This window comes from Armigeres subalbatus, chromosome 3 (genome assembly GCF_024139115.2).
Source record: "Armigeres subalbatus isolate Guangzhou_Male chromosome 3, GZ_Asu_2, whole genome shotgun sequence".
Lineage (NCBI taxonomy): Eukaryota > Metazoa > Arthropoda > Insecta > Diptera > Culicidae > Armigeres > Armigeres subalbatus.
This window is the reverse complement of record NC_085141.1, coordinates 293379815-293396831: the sequence shown is the minus strand read 5'-3', so window position 1 is coordinate 293396831 and position 17017 is coordinate 293379815. Positions and strand designations below refer to the sequence as shown.

General features: G+C 40.1%; 1 protein-coding gene across 6 annotated transcripts in view; it reads left to right on the top strand.

Moving 5' to 3' along the window:
• Positions 1 to 17017, top strand: part of LOC134224847 (SHC-transforming protein 1-like) — an 85777-nt gene that overhangs the window by 25205 nt on the left and 43555 nt on the right. For 5 of the 6 annotated variants that reach the window (XM_062704477.1, XM_062704474.1, XM_062704475.1 and 2 more), the window contains exon 8: positions 2682 to 6313. The exons of the other annotated variant lie outside the window; for it this stretch is intronic. In XM_062704477.1, coding sequence (XP_062560461.1) covers positions 2682 to 2873 — 192 coding nt within the window. In that variant the 3' untranslated portion in view covers positions 2874 to 6313. Of the gene's footprint in view, positions 1 to 2681; positions 6314 to 17017 lie in introns of those variants that run through there. 6 annotated transcript variants of the gene reach the window in all.

Sequence of the window (17017 nt, the reverse complement as noted above, 5' to 3'; positions counted from 1 at the left end):
GCTTCTGAGCCTCTTGGAAGGAGGCTTCTGAGCCTCTTGGAAGGAGGCTTCCTGAGCCTCTTGGAAGGGAGGCTTCTGAGCCTCTTGGAAGGAGGCTTCCTGAGCCTCTTGGAAGGAGGCTCTGAGCCTCTTGGAAGGAGGCTTCCGAGCCTCTTGGAAGGAGGCTTCCGAGCCTCTCGAAAGGAGCCTTCCGAGCCTCTCGAAAGGAGGCTTCCGAGCCTCTCGAAAGGAGGCTTCCGAGTCTCTTGAAAGGAGACTTCCGAGCCTCTTGAAAGGAGGCTTCCGAGTCTCTTGAAAGGAGGCTTCCGAGTCTCTTGAAAGGAGGCTTCCGAGTCTCTTGAAATGAGGCTTCCGAGTCTCTTGAAAGGAGGCTTCCGAGTCTCTTGAAAGGAGGCTTCCGAGCCTCTTGAAAGGAAAAACCTCCTTGAGCCTCTTGAAAGGGGAAGCCTCCTTGAGCCTCTTGAAAGGGGAAGCCTCCTTGAGCCTCTTGAAAGGGGAAGCCTCCTTGAGCCTCTTGAAAGGGGAAGCCTCCTTGAGCCTCTTGAAAGGGGAAGCCTCCTTGAGCCTCTTGAAAGGGGAAGCCTCCTTAAGCCTCTTGAAAGGGGAAGCCTCCTTGAGCCTCTTGATTAATTTTTGAGAAACTGAATTATAAAATTTTTTTGAGTCATCTAGGAATTTTTCAATAATTCATTAGATAATCTTTTCTAAAATCCTTCAGGTTTTTCCTTTAGAATTCCTTCTGAAATTTCTTCCAGAGTTTCTTTGAAAATTTCTTCAGAAATTCATGCTTTCTTTCCTCCATGCTCTAGGAATAATTTAGAAAATTATGCCAGGAATTTCTATTGACTCCATGGATTTTTTTTGAAAAATCCTCTGGAGAGGCCAGATCAGGAATTTGATTGATTGATCGGGAAATTTCTTTAGAACTTTCTGTAGGGATTCCTTTTAGTTAAACCATACAAAATTCTTTCTATAATTCCTACAGGAAGAATTTCTGAAGAGATTCCCGAAAGAATTCTTGAAAGAATATCCGAAGGCCTTAAGGAATTTCTAATTTAATTTTCGGAGAAACGTCCGAATGAATTCCTAAATTAATTATGTAGAAATTCCAGGAATTCAACTTTGAAAATTACTTTAGGAATTTATTTGAAATATATTTCAGGAATTCCTTCAGCAATTATTCTAGAAATCTTTTCGGAAACTCTAGGAAGAAATCCCTGTAATTCATTTGAAATTTCCCTGAAACTTTTTTAGAAATTCCTCCAGAAATTCTTTGGTCATTCCTCCGGAATTTTTTAGTAACTCTTCCAGAAGGTCATTCAGGCTTTTAGGATATTATTTTATTGGGCATTCTTTCCATTCTTCAGTGAATCTCTTCAAAAATTTATTAAGATTTTTTAAAGAATTTTTCGGAAATCCTTCGAATTTTCCGTTAGAAACTCCTCCGAAAATTTGTTCAAGATTTCCCATTCCATTCTTTGATAGTTTCCCGGAAGAATTCTTTCAATTTCTGGAGGAATTTGTAATGGTTTTATCAAAGGAATTTCTGGAGAAGTTTTCCGAAAGAATCCCTAGAGGAATGTTCAAAGGAACTATTAAATTCTTTCGGACACACCTTTAAAAGTTTCTCTAGGAACTCCATCTTTAATATCTCTAAGTAATCCATTGGAAATTCCTCCAGTAACTCCAGTAACTAAAAAAAATCCTTCGCAAATGAATCTAAGAATACATTCGGAAATTCCTTAAATTCTTTTGGAAATTCCTTTAAAAACTCTGCTTCGAATTCTTTTAGAAAATCCTTCGGAATTTGCTTCAGGAATTCTTTTATCCATACTTTTAAAAATTCCTCCAGGCATTCTATCGGACATTCGCTCGGCTATTTCTCACGTAGTTCCTCCGGAATTGCTTTCATGGTTTTCCGAATGAATTCAGATTAATTTCTGAAGCACTCCTGAAGCAATTTCCGATATTCTTGAATTTCTTCGGAATTTCCTCCAGGTGTTCTTTCGGAAAATTCTCCGGACATTTCCTCAAGCCTTTCTTTAAAAATTAATTCAAAGAAGGAATTCTAAGAAAAGAGCTAGACAGCAAGAGCAGGATGATAGTGATCGATATAGACTACCTCTTCAAACGTCATTTAGAACGTGGGCTTGAGAAAAGAAAAAAGTAACATAGTGAAACGAAGCACAGAATCAAACCAGTCAGCAAAGAGTCATTCAGTCAATATTTTCGAATCCTTGAAAAAGATGCGATAAGGATCGAAACGTCGGAAGAAGAAAACATTTAGTTGTTTTGCATTCAAAAACCAGACTGAAACGATAAATAAATCACCGAAAAGAACATCGAAAACATTCGATATCATCGAAACATTGAACAGAGTAGAATCCGGGAATGTTTGCATAAAACCCTGGGATTCTAAAATATCTCTCTGATATTACGATGTAATCTCAGAATGGGGATTGAAATTGTGCGATTGAAGAAAGGAACTCTGCCATTAACTAACGAAAACTTAAAATACAGAAAGATAATCACTTCTTTGAAAAGAATTGCTATAATTTTAGCTATGCGGATAATTTAGAACACAGAATTGCTGCGAGTCTAGGGATTCCGCTGAAGAAACGTCCCACCACTGACTGGGACTAGTAGAACTGCTATGTCAACTTTAACATCTTATTTTCAAGGTACGAACCAAAGACCGAATCTTCGAAAGCATAAGCCATCTGATCAACTACCACTGGACGAACTCGTTGCCAATCATTTCCGCCGAAAGTGCACTGCTCCTGAGGCACCCCATTCTGCGGACGACGGACCTCCTGTCGAAGGCGAAACAACAACAGCAAGCTCAACAGCAGCAACACCTGGGGCTTAACTGAGGGTGCGAGTGCCAGTGTTGCTCTCACGGTGGTCAATCGCCGGAGCGCAGCGCGCTAATGGATCAACATCAGCAGCTGGGCTGCTGCAGTAGCAGTAGCGGCGGCAGTTACAAGAAAGGGAAAAAGTAATCCGTTTCGCCGGTAGCAGGCGACAGATGATGTAAAAAGCAAACACAAAGAACTGTAAAACGGTAAAACTATAGATCCTATATTTTCTTTTTACTTATACTACTATTTTATCGATCAAACGAAACAAGGGAAGAAGGGGGGGAAACTTCTAAAGTAAAGTAATTTCGAAATGGATAACTTGAGTGGCATGTAAATCTAGTGAAGTGAGAAGGGCGATCGACATTTGGCATGAAACGTGAAATACCAAAAGATTCTATAAATTACAAGCAAACAAATATATTCTACCACAAGCAGGTACTTGAAATCAGAAAATTATAAATCACTAGAAGTTAGTAGATTTCTTCTAAAACGAAAGAACAAACATACAATTACTATTGCCGGAGGTAGATGAAGAGAACAAACGACATATATTAAATTATATATTGTTATCAATTACAGAACTGTTGGTTGAAGTAATCACAGAAAAAAACTAGGAAACATAACAATTCCAACTGGGAAACAGTATTTATTTTTTGATCTGATTTTTCTACCTAAATATAAAAATGTTTTCTTTACTTAGCAGCATGCATTTTAAGCAATGTCAAAAACACAAAAAGGTGATCCCGATTAGTATAAAATCGTTTGTCGTGAAATTATTTAACAATTTAGTCTATAATTCAAAACAAAATAGAATTTAAAGCTTTATAACAGAACATTTTAGTTTATCTCTACTCTGTCCATAAATTCATAACAGTCCTATGTAGATAGAAAATCAAGCAAACATGGGACTGCTGTGAATTTATGGGCAGTACTTGTCTTGTTAAATCCAATGGTTAGTTGTCCTGGCATATTTGTATTATGTGTATTAGGGGTAATGACTGCTTCAATCATGGAAACATTTACGTTGAAAAAGTGAAGAACAAACTGTAACTGACATACCAGGTCTCTTGAGTAATTTCTTATCCGTTGTCTAATTCTAGATGATAAACCTACTGGCGGTAAGCCTTCTGGTCAAAGACAATGTTTCCTTCCTCATAAAACTTTAATCCGCAATTCCTCCATTCCGTTTTACAATATCCGGGACTCTGTAATTACAGTCTGTTTTTGAATTTTAAACTAGTTTTAGATTATCGAAACTTGTTTTGTTTTTTCTTCAAGTTCGCGTTCTTCAAGAAACCCTGAGAATTTCTGCAGCCCTACAAAATTTAAAATTATCAGGACTTCATTTGAAAATTCTTGAAAAAAATGGTTGTTCTGCTTGGATTTGTGTAATTCTGTTTCAGATTTTTTCTGACGATTTATGCTTTTACGTTAGTCTGTGCTTAATTGCTCCTTTCCTTGGGTCTGATAATAAAGCCGTCATGCTATAGAACAAAAGTATTTCACTGTAAAATGAGCATGCAATCTGCTGATGAAATCCCGAGGTGAGACTGAGTCAGATTTCTAGCTATAAAACATGTATTTTTGTAAACTACAATACTAGTCTTTTTTTATTTCTATGTGTTCTATCGATCGGGTTGTCTAATCCAATTCAAAATATTTGCGTTTCGATCTCGATATTATCCCTTAGTATATTCTACTGATGATAGTAAATTCAAGTTAAAAAATCTAAAAATAATTGTAGTTGGGGCCCTCCTTAGCTGTGCGGTAAGACGCGCGACTACGAAGCAAGACCAGGGAATCAATATTCGAGCAACGCCTAACAATATACCCTTTGTCGTCAACAGAGTTTGTTACTGACAAACGCACCTAGCGACAAACCTTTATCAGAACCCGAACACAATCATTTGCCTTGCATGCTCTGATATTTCCGAGAATACGATGCTAATTTTGTAATTATTGTTCGATTCTCGAATATTTCCATAAAAGCAGAAACTATGATAACATAAAACCGAAATTTGCTCAAGAAATAATGCAAAATAACGAGATGAAAAGTTAGCATCAAGATTGGCTTTTTTTTTGTTGCTGACAAAATTCTTCGAATCTTTGTCATTATTCTCTCCGACAAAAACAAAGCTTTGTCGTTGGTTCTCTTTTGTTGCTCGTTTCGCAAGCGCATTTCAGAAAAATTGATTCCCTGAGCAGGGCCATGCTGAGGGTGGCTGGGTTCGATTCCTGGCGCTGGTCTAGACAATTTTCGGTTTGGAAATTGTCTCGACTTCCCTGGGCATAAAAGTATCATCGTGTTAGCCTCATGATATACGAATGCAAAAATGGTAACTTGGCTTAGAAACCTCGAAGTTAATAATTGTGGAAGTGCTTAATGAACGCTAAGCTGCGAGGCGGCTCTGTCCCAGTGTGGGATGTAATGCCAATAAGAAGAAGAAGAATTGTAGTAATCTGAGATCAGGTCACCATAAACGTCAACTAGGGTTCAGTAAAGCATAAACCTGTCTCAGTGTCACAAAAAATGTCAGGTATGGGCTTCAGAACCGAGTATTATAAATGTAAAATAATTTCACGACATACAGAATTTTCAAACGGGTTCCTACTCTGGAGACAGGAGAGCTGACGGCTTCGGCAGTTTTTAATATATTTCTAATAATTACCTAATTTGTTTACATGTCTTGCGCCTTGAATTGTCTTCAAAATTATTTGAATAATGAACTATTTAATTGTCATGCTTGAAACAACTTGATCGATAAATATGATAACAGAATGAAAAACTGCCTTAGTCGCCAGTTTCAGATATATGTAACTACAAACTAAAAATAAGAAATTCTAACAAACCCAGAAATACCTTCTCAAATTCCATAACCTTACGAAACAATAAATAACAAAAACAAAAAGTACATACAGCTATTCTCCAACACGGGTGAGGTTGCATTTTTTTTTTACTTTTGCACAAACTCTTTTGCTGTAACGTGTGCACCGGAAGTTGTGCGAAGGGAATAGTAGTCATGATTAAACTTGTGACCGTGTGATTTCTGGTTGAATGCTGCACATAATGTGACCATCGAGAACAAAAATGTAGGCAAAAGAATGATTGAAATACTCAGAAAGTGCGAATTGTGTGTCTGATATGAGGGATGAAATTTATTTATTCGTACTGATAAAACTTGTATAGCAAAACGAGAACGATGAAACTAACGAACAAAACAAAAGAAGCAGTTATCAATTTAAAATTCAACCAGTAAACATATTCGTTATCATTACCACGTATTATTTGATAAAAGAACGAAATAATGAAAATCTTGCACATTATCAGTTGTAATGGCATGATGCAAAACCTAAATAAGATGCAACATTTATCAAGTTACTATATGAAACAGGAGAGCAAACAAATGCTTGGAATAAATATTTAAAATACAGTTTAACTTCTTTTTGCTTGATGATTGTTGAAAACACTACCGTATGGATAATATGCATCCCTTTATTTTGAGAACCTGTTTCATTAATCTCCAGTTATAAATTGATAGACTGTAATACACTTAAAAGGCCGTGAGAATACTAACCTCGATAAAGTGTTCGTTCTCAGTAATGCTCTAATCACTTTGCATGACCTCGGGCTTTTCTCGACCTCTGGTCGAACGCTCCTCTACAGCGGTTCTCACCATAAACGTCAACAAGACCAAATCGTTGGATATCGAAACGAACAACCCCTCCAACAGCCTAGGGATGAATGTCTCGCTAATAAAGACAAAAAAAACCCTCCAATCCAGGCAACCAGTCCACAGTGGTGCGTTTGGCTAAAATCGTGAACTTTTTGTTTTACCACTTTAGGGTGTTATTTTTTGGCATCGGTGTCTTCGGGAATAAATTTTAGAAAAATATGGCGCATCGAATGACGAAAAGTTGTAGTTCCAATTTTTGCCACAGGTGGCGCTGCAAAATGTAAATTCTTTAATAAACGATTTTTAAATATGGTGTCTTTGGCAAAGTTGTAGTGTAATTTATTATGAATTTTATTGCTGAACACCCCGAGTGTCCATCTATCATCGTTTTTGAAATACGGGCATTTTTTATGGACAGACCCTAAAATAACAGTATTTAAAGATATTTTCGAAACTAACAGTTTCAGGTCAATACAATGTTCTACAAAAATGTATATATAATCAAAATAGACCACTTTCTGGAAGATACCAGGGATGTTTTTTGCAAACATGACTTGTTATCGGCGATTTAAGGCCGAAAATAGTGAAATTTGAAGACTTCATATGCAACAGAGGGGCAAATTGGGGCAAGGAAATCCCCACAGGATTTAAAATATCTGGTCTGTAGTTTCATATGCGTATAATTATGTCTGTCTCCACGTGTATCCAAACAAGTATTTCTAAATTTCATAAATCGACATTTTCAACTGATATTTATATAATAATTGAGCTTTCACCACACTGCATACCAAGCTATTTTTCTGTTCTCTTCATCCAATCATTTTACACAATGCAAATCTGACGTCATACGCTTAGGGATGTCGTAAAATCCCGAATAATCGATTAGTAACTAATCGATTACTATTTATTCTTATTGAATCGATTCATCGCTGGGTAATAATCGATTTAAAATTAATCGATTATCACAACGATGAATCGATTAATCGAAGTAATCGATTAATTTGCGACATCACTATAACGCCAAGCGAGAGAATGAATGAGTTGACACCTTAACATTATACACTTACCAATGAATCCCAAGACTTCGGGTCCGAGGAAGGCTGCCAAAGCCTATTAGGGAAGTGTTGGCGGGTCTTGATCTCGAATACATGTCCTTTGTCCACAAATTTTTGAAAGTTGCTGATGTTTGACTGTAATCGTCGTCCACCCGTCCCTTTAGCTGTCGTAATCCCTTAAGCATGTCTTCCTCTTGTTGTGTACCGGTAAACCTCATTTGTATGTCTTCCTCTCGTTGCTGTCTCCCAAAACACATTTGTCTCGTTACAGAAGTGAAACATCGCCAAGGATATCAACTGTGTGAACATCAGCATTGTAATTAATTAGGCACCTTCCTTCCTTTCCTATTGTATAATTGTATTCCCTAACCTCGACCAAACCGCGAGTCTTTCGGTTCCCCAAAACTAACATTAGTGTATAATAATCATGAAAAACTGTATTCCGGATCCGTAACGCTTCACGGCAAATGAGCCTTCCAAATAAATGATAGTTTAAAAATGAATCCCAAGCAGTAGCTGGTTTTCTACCCACCACTGCCAGCATTCAGGCGCTATCATATATACTTCGATTAATCGATTAATCGTTGAGATAATCGTATTATTTTGAATCGATTGCTTATTATTATTATTTATTCAGACTAAGGCCGAACTGGCCTGTGCGGTATATAAGAGTCTTCTCCATTCGGTTCGGTCCATGGCTACACGTCGCCAACCACGCAGTCTACGGAGGGTCCGCAAGTCATCTTCCACCTGATCGATCCACCTTGCCCGCTGCGCACCTCGCCTTTTTGTGCCCGTCGGATCGTTGTCGAGAACCATTTTCACCGGGTTACTGTCCGACATTCTGGCTACGTGCCCGGCCCATCGCAGTCGTCCGATTTTCGCGGTGTGAACTGATGCAATTCGTGGTTCATTCGCCTCCTCCACGTACCGTACCAAATCAAATCGATTGCTTACCAACGGTTAATCGATTCAATAATCGACAAGAATCGAGAATAATTGATAAGTTACTAATCGATTAATCGGGAATTAACGACATCTCTATTAAGTCGCAAATGAATCGATTACTTCGATTAATCGATTTATCGTTGTGATAATCGATTAATTTTAAATCGATTACTACCCAACGATGGATCGATTCAATAATCGACAAGAATAAAGAGTAATCGATTAGTTACTTATCGATTTTTCGGGATTTTACGACATCTCTAAGAGCGTATGACGTCAGATTTGCATTGTGTGAAATGATTGGATGAAGAGAACAAAAAAATAGCTTCACGCTGCACTTCTTTTGGCATTAACATTCAACAGCGTGGTGAAATCTCAATTATTATATAAATATCAGTTGAAAATGTCGATTTATGAAATTTAGAAATACTTGTTTGGATACACGTGGAGACAGGCATAATTATACGCATACTAGTCGACCCGGCAGACGTTGTCCTGCATAGTAGGCGTAAATGCCCATGCAAATTTCCCATACGAAACTTTATTTTAATTTTTCACAATTTACTTAACTTTACTTATGATTTTCCCATTAGGAAATATCATATAAACCCGTCGGAAACGATAACGAACATATCTGCTGAAGGAATGAATAAAATCCATCCAGCCGTTTTCGAGTTATGCGGATACGAACACAGACCATTTCATTTTTATATATAAGATGAAACTACAGACCAGATGTTTTAAATCCTGTGGGGATTTCCTTGCCTCAATTTGCCCCTCTGTTGCATTCAAATTTCACTATTTTCGGCCTTAAATCGCCGATAACAAGTCATGTTTGCAAAAAACATCCCTGGTATCTTCCAGAAAGTGGTCTATTTTGATTATATATACATTTTTGTAGAACATTGTATTGACCTGAAACTGTTAGTTTCGAAAATATCTTTAAATACTGTTATTTTAGGGTCTGTCCATAAAAAATGCCCGTATTTCAAAAACGATGATAGATGGACACTCGGTGTCTTCAGCAATAAAATTCATAATAAATTACACTACAACTTTGCCAAAGACACCATATTTAAAAATCGTTTATTAAAGAAGTTACATTTTGCAGCGCCACCTGTGGCAAAAATTGGAACTACAACTTTTCGTCATTCGATGCGCCATATTTTTCTAAAATTTATTCCCGAAGACACCGATGCCAAAAAATAACACCCTAAAGTGGTAAAACAAAAAGTTCACGATTTTAGCCAAACGCACCACTGTGCAGTCTCCACTAAAACTTCCAATATTTTGGCAGCCATTTAGCATCAGGCAGCGGAATCGACATAGGAGCTGGAGCACGGGTCAAGAAAGTATTCATCAACCGAAGCCTACAGGTCTGGTGGCCTCACAACTGGAACTCGAATGCTGAGCTCCACCAACGATGCAATCGGAAGCTGATATCAACAGAAATTCGAGTGCGTAAATGGAGGTGTCGGCTTCATATTTCGAAAGAACGGAGACGAAATCTGCAAGCAAGCGCTGGACTAATATCCGGCTGTACATTGTAGTATGTGTGTGTACTAGCCTGGGACACGGATATGTAAAAAAAATCATTCCACCATATTTTTCAGAAGCCTTTTCAGTCCTATAATGCCTGTACGAAATTTCAGCTCGATCGGTGAAACTATATTTTAGCGCCGGTGATTTCAATTTTCCATAGGATTTACCATGAGAAAATTTACTTTCACAATGAAAAAACCCCCAAGGTGACCCACTATAAGTGAGAAGAATCTATGACAAAAGGTCGAAAGACAAAAGGTCGAAAGGACAAAACGTCGAAAGACAAAAGGTCGAAAGACAAAAGGTCGAAAGGACAAAACGTCGAAAGGGACAGAAGGTCGAAAGGACAAAAGGTCGAAAGGACAAAAGGTCGAAAGGACAAAAGGTCGAAAGGGACAAAAGGTCGAAAAGGACAAAAGGCCGAAAGGGACAAAAGGTCGAAAAGGACAAAAAGGTCGAAAGGTCGATCAAGAACAGGCTGATAACAAGTTTTGTGTATAACAAAGGGAATTTGTGAAATGCATTTAAATTCAAGCAGAGATTACACACTCATAACATTGATCAAAGTTGAAGAATGAGCCATTTTCAAAGAAGGAGTAATGACTATGAAACAATATTAAGAATATCGAGATAGTTCTGTTAGAGATAAAAAAGATTGTTGAAATAAAACCTGTATTGCACAAGACAGAGTTGTCCTATACAGTTTGCAAAAATATTGCTCTTTTATTTTTCACGATTTTTATTAATTAAATAAAATTCATTCAATGAGTGCAAATAATAGATTGATGTCTAGGTTTTCTAAATGTTACTTTGATCTGTCAAAATAGTGCACGCCTCAGCCATGCAGACGCGTGCATTAAAAATACACCTGCGTGTAATACACGCCAGTGTATTTGATGTGCGGTTTGCGCCATTTTGACAAATCGAAGTGACATTTAGGAAACTCAAACATCCATCTATTAGTTGTACTCACTGAATGAATTTTATCTAATTGTTAAAAATAGTGCAAAATTAAAGAGCAGATTTTTTGCCAACTGTGTTGGCCAACTCTGTTGCGAGATTAATTCTTTCCGTTTCAGTTTCTTGTCTATTTCGACCTTTTGTCCCTTTCGTCTTTTTGATCTTATTGACCATTTTTCTTTCGACATTTTGTCCCGTTCGACGTTTTGTCCTTTCGACCTTTTGTCCCTTTCGACCTTTTGTCCTTTCGACCTTTTGTCCCTTTCGACCTTTTGTCCTTTTCGACCTTTTGTCCCTTCGACCTTTTGTCTTTCGACGTTCTGTCTTTCGACCTTTTGTCCTTTCGACCTTTTGTCTTTCGACCTTTTGTCCCTAACCCAAGTGAGAAGACGAAATTCAGCTTTGCAGGGGAGAGAAACCAAATTTCTATGAAAATACGTACTTTCGTGAATTAAAATGCATTTTTCTCAAAAACTGGACGTGTAACAGAAAATATGAATACGTACCTGAATTCAGCGTAAAAAAATCTTTTGAGTACATTAAACATTGTTGAAGGGAGCGAAAAAAAGTTCAATTTTGTTGGATAGTGTTATTCTCTAACAGTACATAAATCCTTTTAGTTGGAAATTGTATCAGCAAACTTTCATTCGAAGACCACAAAGTGTCGGCTAACTCGTGGAAAATGTTATTTAGATAAAACTGATTGCTGTATTAACGCAAGGCTCATTCCACTTCTTTTTCCAGCATCACTGCCATCTGCTGCTTGCTGTTATTTGGACGAGCCTTAACTTGGCTTGAAGATTTTTTTTTTGTGGCGAGGTTTACTAATTGATTTTTTGTGGTGAACCCCTATTTAATAAGTCGCATCAAATCAGCTGGCAAATCAATAATTAACGATAACCAACTAGGCATCTTGACGCGTCCTCTCCCAGTCAGATGAGATGGCATTGATATAATCAACTACCCTTTTGGGATTTGCCGTCCAAATCTCTTCAGGTTGCATGTATGCACCATTTAAGATTTTGAACCTTCGTTTATGTAATGCAGCACAACTGCAAAGCAGATGCTCCGATGTTTCACGTTCCATGCTACAGAAACGACAGATATCACTTTGAACCAGGCCCATGTTTTTCAAATGATATCTACTCGGACAGTGCCCAGTTATTAAGCCCGTGAATGTACTCAGAAATCGCTTGTTGAGTTCGAGTAGGCTTTTAGTAATTATTGCTTTAGGCGTAACAAATCTTTTCTATTGAGCACAAGTTGTGACGGCCATCCAGTTGGTCATCACCCTTTCTTCTTCCCAACATTTGAGTTTCATTTTAATCGTACAATACGATACTCCACAGAAAGGCTCTGGGCCAATAAACTGTTAATTGTTTTGCCAGCTCGTCTGCCCTTTCATTGACCTCAATACCACAGTGCCCTGGAACCCAATACAAATGTACTGCATTCTTTTGACAAAGCGTTGGTAATGGGAGAATGCACTCGAAGACAAGCTTAGAAGTACATTTATAAGTAAACAGAGCTTTGAGCGCTGCTTGACTATAATAAAAAATACAAATATTTGCATGTCGGTGCTTCTTAGCTATGCAAAATTTAATATTCGCGCATTCCAATATCGCAAAGATCTCCGCCTGGAACACCGTATTGTCTTGTAGGGAATATCACCTGGACCATGGACAAGATCACCTGCCTTAAACTTGTCAAATCGTTCAAGCCTTAACAAACCATTATCAGCTTCCAGCTGGACATATTTACGCTTCTTTTTCGCCTCTTTTGTTTTTGGCCACCACACCAGCGAGGCATACGTAACTTTTTGACAGACCACTGACTGATGTTACCACGGCCATTACCATTTAAGGTTTCACTCCCCACTTTCTACCGTTAGTTCTGGGACATAGCAATAAAGCACTGATTGCCTTCCCAATCACTGTATCCAGATGAACATTTTGTTGTTCGCCGTCGAGCATTAATGTTTTTAAGCTGAACTTCTAGTGAAAGGGACGATTACAACTTTATGCTAAGACCTTCCTGATTACAGCCGTTACTAGTATAGTTTAGGGCTTGTTGCATTTTTACATCTCACTGTGATGACAACGTCATCTGCGAAGCCAACTACCTCTAAACCTGTTCTCTCTAAGCTTCTTTGAAGATTGTCTACTACCAGGGAGCACAAAAGTGGCGAAAGGACACGACCCTGGGGCCATCCTTTTGTTACCCTCGCTGTCATAGAACAGCTTCCTAGCTATGAGGTGATTTCACTTTGTTGAAGCACCATGTAAATGCAGTTTATGACGCTTATGTCAAAGTTACTATTTTCTATTGCACGAGCCATAAAAGAATAGGAAGCATTATCAAAAGCACCTTCAATGTCTAAAAAGGAGTAACAGTGCTATTTCTTTTGCTGCGATACTTTTCTCCACTTTCGTTACCAACGAATGAAGTGCAGTAACTGATTTATTAGGAGCTGGGTTGTGTACTTTTGGATTTAATGATCGAATCGAATCAGCCGATGTTCTGTGAAATTGTTCTGTAACAAACCAACTGCCCTTTTTTAATTCTGAGCTCAATTGAGCAATAAGAACCAATTTCCAGATCGAATGATTGATGGAGGTGTATTTTTCCTATATACTTTGGCAAATCTTCAAATCAAATGCGCCAGCTTATGAAACAAGCAATTGAGCTAAAATTTTGAGAGATTGATTTTCTCACAAATTTCCAAAGACACAATCCTGGGGGGTGCCCCGAGGAATTCGACAACTTTTTGTTTCCTGGGCCAGTCTACTATGGATACGTTTACTATAGCCTTGCTATTTGAGGCTTCGTCCAAAATGTAGATAATTAGGTAAGGAAATCTTTGTAGACACACTTTTTGGAACTCAGCATTGGCTGAATTACTCGTTACAGGTTCCATTCGATGGGGAATCTTGTTTGAGAATTGGCCAAATTCAACTATGGCATCAGAAGTTATGGCAAAAATACTATTTGTTATGCGTAAAATACGCTAAAGGACACTCACTCAAGTGTTATTAAGTGTAATCAAGTTCTGGCGTCACAAAACGAAGTGGATGCATGAAATGTGGGAAGATCCATAAAGTACGTCACGCAAAAAATGGCCATTTTCAACCCCCACCCCTCCCTTGCCGTCACGATTTTCGTATTAATTCTCCAAACATTTTATATGGATCGTCCCGTTTTTCAAAAACAATAGCGTGACGTATTTGTGGAGGCTCCTATTCACGTAGAAGTGAATTTGTACGTTCACTGTAGTTGTAGATATTGAAAGCCATGTATGGTTCCTGTGCGTGGCCTGTGCGATATATAAGAGTCTTCTCCATTCGGCTCGGTCCATGTCTACACGTTGCTAATCACGCAGTCTACGTAGGGTCCGCAAGTCATCTTCCACCTGATCGATCCACCTTGCCCGCTGCGCACCTCGCCTTCTTGTGCCCGTCGGATCGTTGTCGAGAACCATTTTCACCGGGTTACTGTTCGACATTCTGGGTACGTGCCCGGCCCACCGCAATCGTCCGATTTTCGCGGTGTGAACGATTTTCCTAGCAGCTCATGCAACTTGTGGTTTATTCGCCTACTCCACGTACCGTCCACCATCTGCACCCCACCATAGATCAGATGGTACGCAGCACTTTCCTTTCGAAAACTCCAAGTGCGCGTTGGTCCTCCACGAGCATCGTCCAGATTGTCAATTTGGTACGGTGGCGAACTCTATTCGATCGGAGCTCTAAAATACGTACGATTTCTAGCCACTATGCGTCTCCTAATTTCTCTGCTGGTATCATTTTCGGCAGTCACCAGTGAGCCCAAATACACAAATTCTTCTACCACCCCGATTTCGTCACCACCGATGTAAACTCGCGGTGGGTGGCTCACATTGTCTTCTCTTGAGCCTCTTCCTATCATGTACTTCGTCTTCGACGTGTTGATGACTAGTCCGATCCGCTTAGCTTCCCTCTTTAGTCTGATGTAGGCTTCCTCCATCTTCTCGAAGTTATGTGCCATAATATGTATGTCGTCGGCGAAGCCAAATAGCTGGACGGACTTATTGAAAATTGTACCACTCGTTTTAATTCCTGCTCTTCGTATTACCCCTTCCAAAGCGATATTGAATTAGCAGACACGAAAGACCATCACCTTGCCGTAACCCTCTGCGCGTTTCGAAGGGACTCGAAAATGACCCTGAAACTCGAACTACGGACATCACCCGATCCATCGTCGCTTTGATCAACCGTGTCAGTTTATCCGGAAATCCGTATTCGTGCATTAGCTGCCATAGCTGGTCCCGATCGATTGTATCATATGCGGCTTTGAAGTCGATGAATAGATGATGTGCGGGCACGTTGTATTCGCGGCATTTCTGCAGTACTTGGCGAATGGCGAACACCTGATCCGTGGTGGAGCCTTCGCCCATAAAACCCGTCTGGTACAGCCCCACGAACTCCCTTGCAATTGGTGCTAGTCGACGGCATAAAATTTAAGAGAGTACCTTGTAGGCGGCGTTCAGCAATGTGATTGCGCGGTAGTTGCTACAATCTAGCTTATTGCCCTTTTTGTAGATGGGACACACGACACCTTCCATCCACTTCTGCGGCAAAACTTCCTCCTCCCAAATCTTGGTAATGACCCAGTGCTGCGCTCTAGCCAGTGCCTCACCACCGTGTTTAAATAGCTCTCCTGGTAGTTGGTCAACCCCAGGGGCTTTGTTGTTCTTCAGCCAGCCAATCTCCTCCTGGATTTCCTGGAGATCCGGAGCCGGTAGAATTATGTCCTGCGCGCGTTCCCCCAGGTCCATCACCATACCGCCATCTTCGTCTGCCACATCGACATTCAGGTGTTCTTCGTAGTGCTGCCGCCACCTTTGGATCACCTCACGCTCGTTCGTAAGAAGGTTCCCGTTTATGTCCTTACACATATCAGGCTGTGACGGTGGCTTTTACGTGAACGGTTTACCCTCTCATAGAACTTTCGTGTGTTATTAGCGCGGTACAGTTGCTCGTTTCTTCACGGTCTCGATCTTCCTGCTGGCGCTTTTTCCTCCGGCAAATCGAGTTTTGTCTGTTCCGCGCACGTTTATATCGTGCTTCGTTCGCCCTCGTGCGGTGTTGCAGCAATCTCCCCCATGCTGCATTCTTCTCTTCCACTAACTACTCGCATTCGCCGTCATACCGGTCGTTTCTCTGGTCCGGGGGCACCGTGCCAAGTGCAGAGGTTGCGATGCTACCAATGGCAGATAGAATATCTTTCCAGCCATCTTCAAGAGACGCTCTGCCTAGCTGCTCTTCCGTTGGGAGTGTATTCTTGGGCTAGTCTACCGTCTTGTAGCCGCCCAATGTTAAGCCGCGGCGTACGACTTCGACGCGTGTTGTACACCGTCGAGAGTTTTGAGCGCAGGCATACTGCCACGAGGTAGTGGTCGGATTCAATATAGGCACTGCGGTAAGTGCGGACGTTCGTGATGTCGGAATTTACCGTCGATTAGAACGTGGTCGATTTGGTTTTCCGTTTCTTGATTAGGTGATCTCCATGTGGCCTTGTGGATATGTTTGCGGGGAAAGAAGGTGCTTCGTACTACCATTTCTCGGGAGTCTGCGAAGTTTATGCATCGTTGGCCGTTGTCATTCGATACGGTGTGCAGACTATCCGGTCCGATGACCGGTTTATACATTTCCTCCCTTCCTACCTGTGCGTTCATGTCACCGATGACGATTTTGACGCCCCGCAGTGGGCATCCATCGTATGTCTGATCCAGCTGTGCGTAGAACGCTTTTTTCTCGTCGTCGGGTCTCCCTTCGTGTGGGCAGTGCACGTTGATGATGCTATAGTTGAAGAATCGGCCTTGTATCCTCAGCTTGCACATCCTTGTGTTGATTACCTGCCACTTAATCACGCGTTGGCGCATCTTTACCAGCACTATGAAGCCGGTTCCCAGATCGTTGGTGGTGCCACAGCTTTGGTA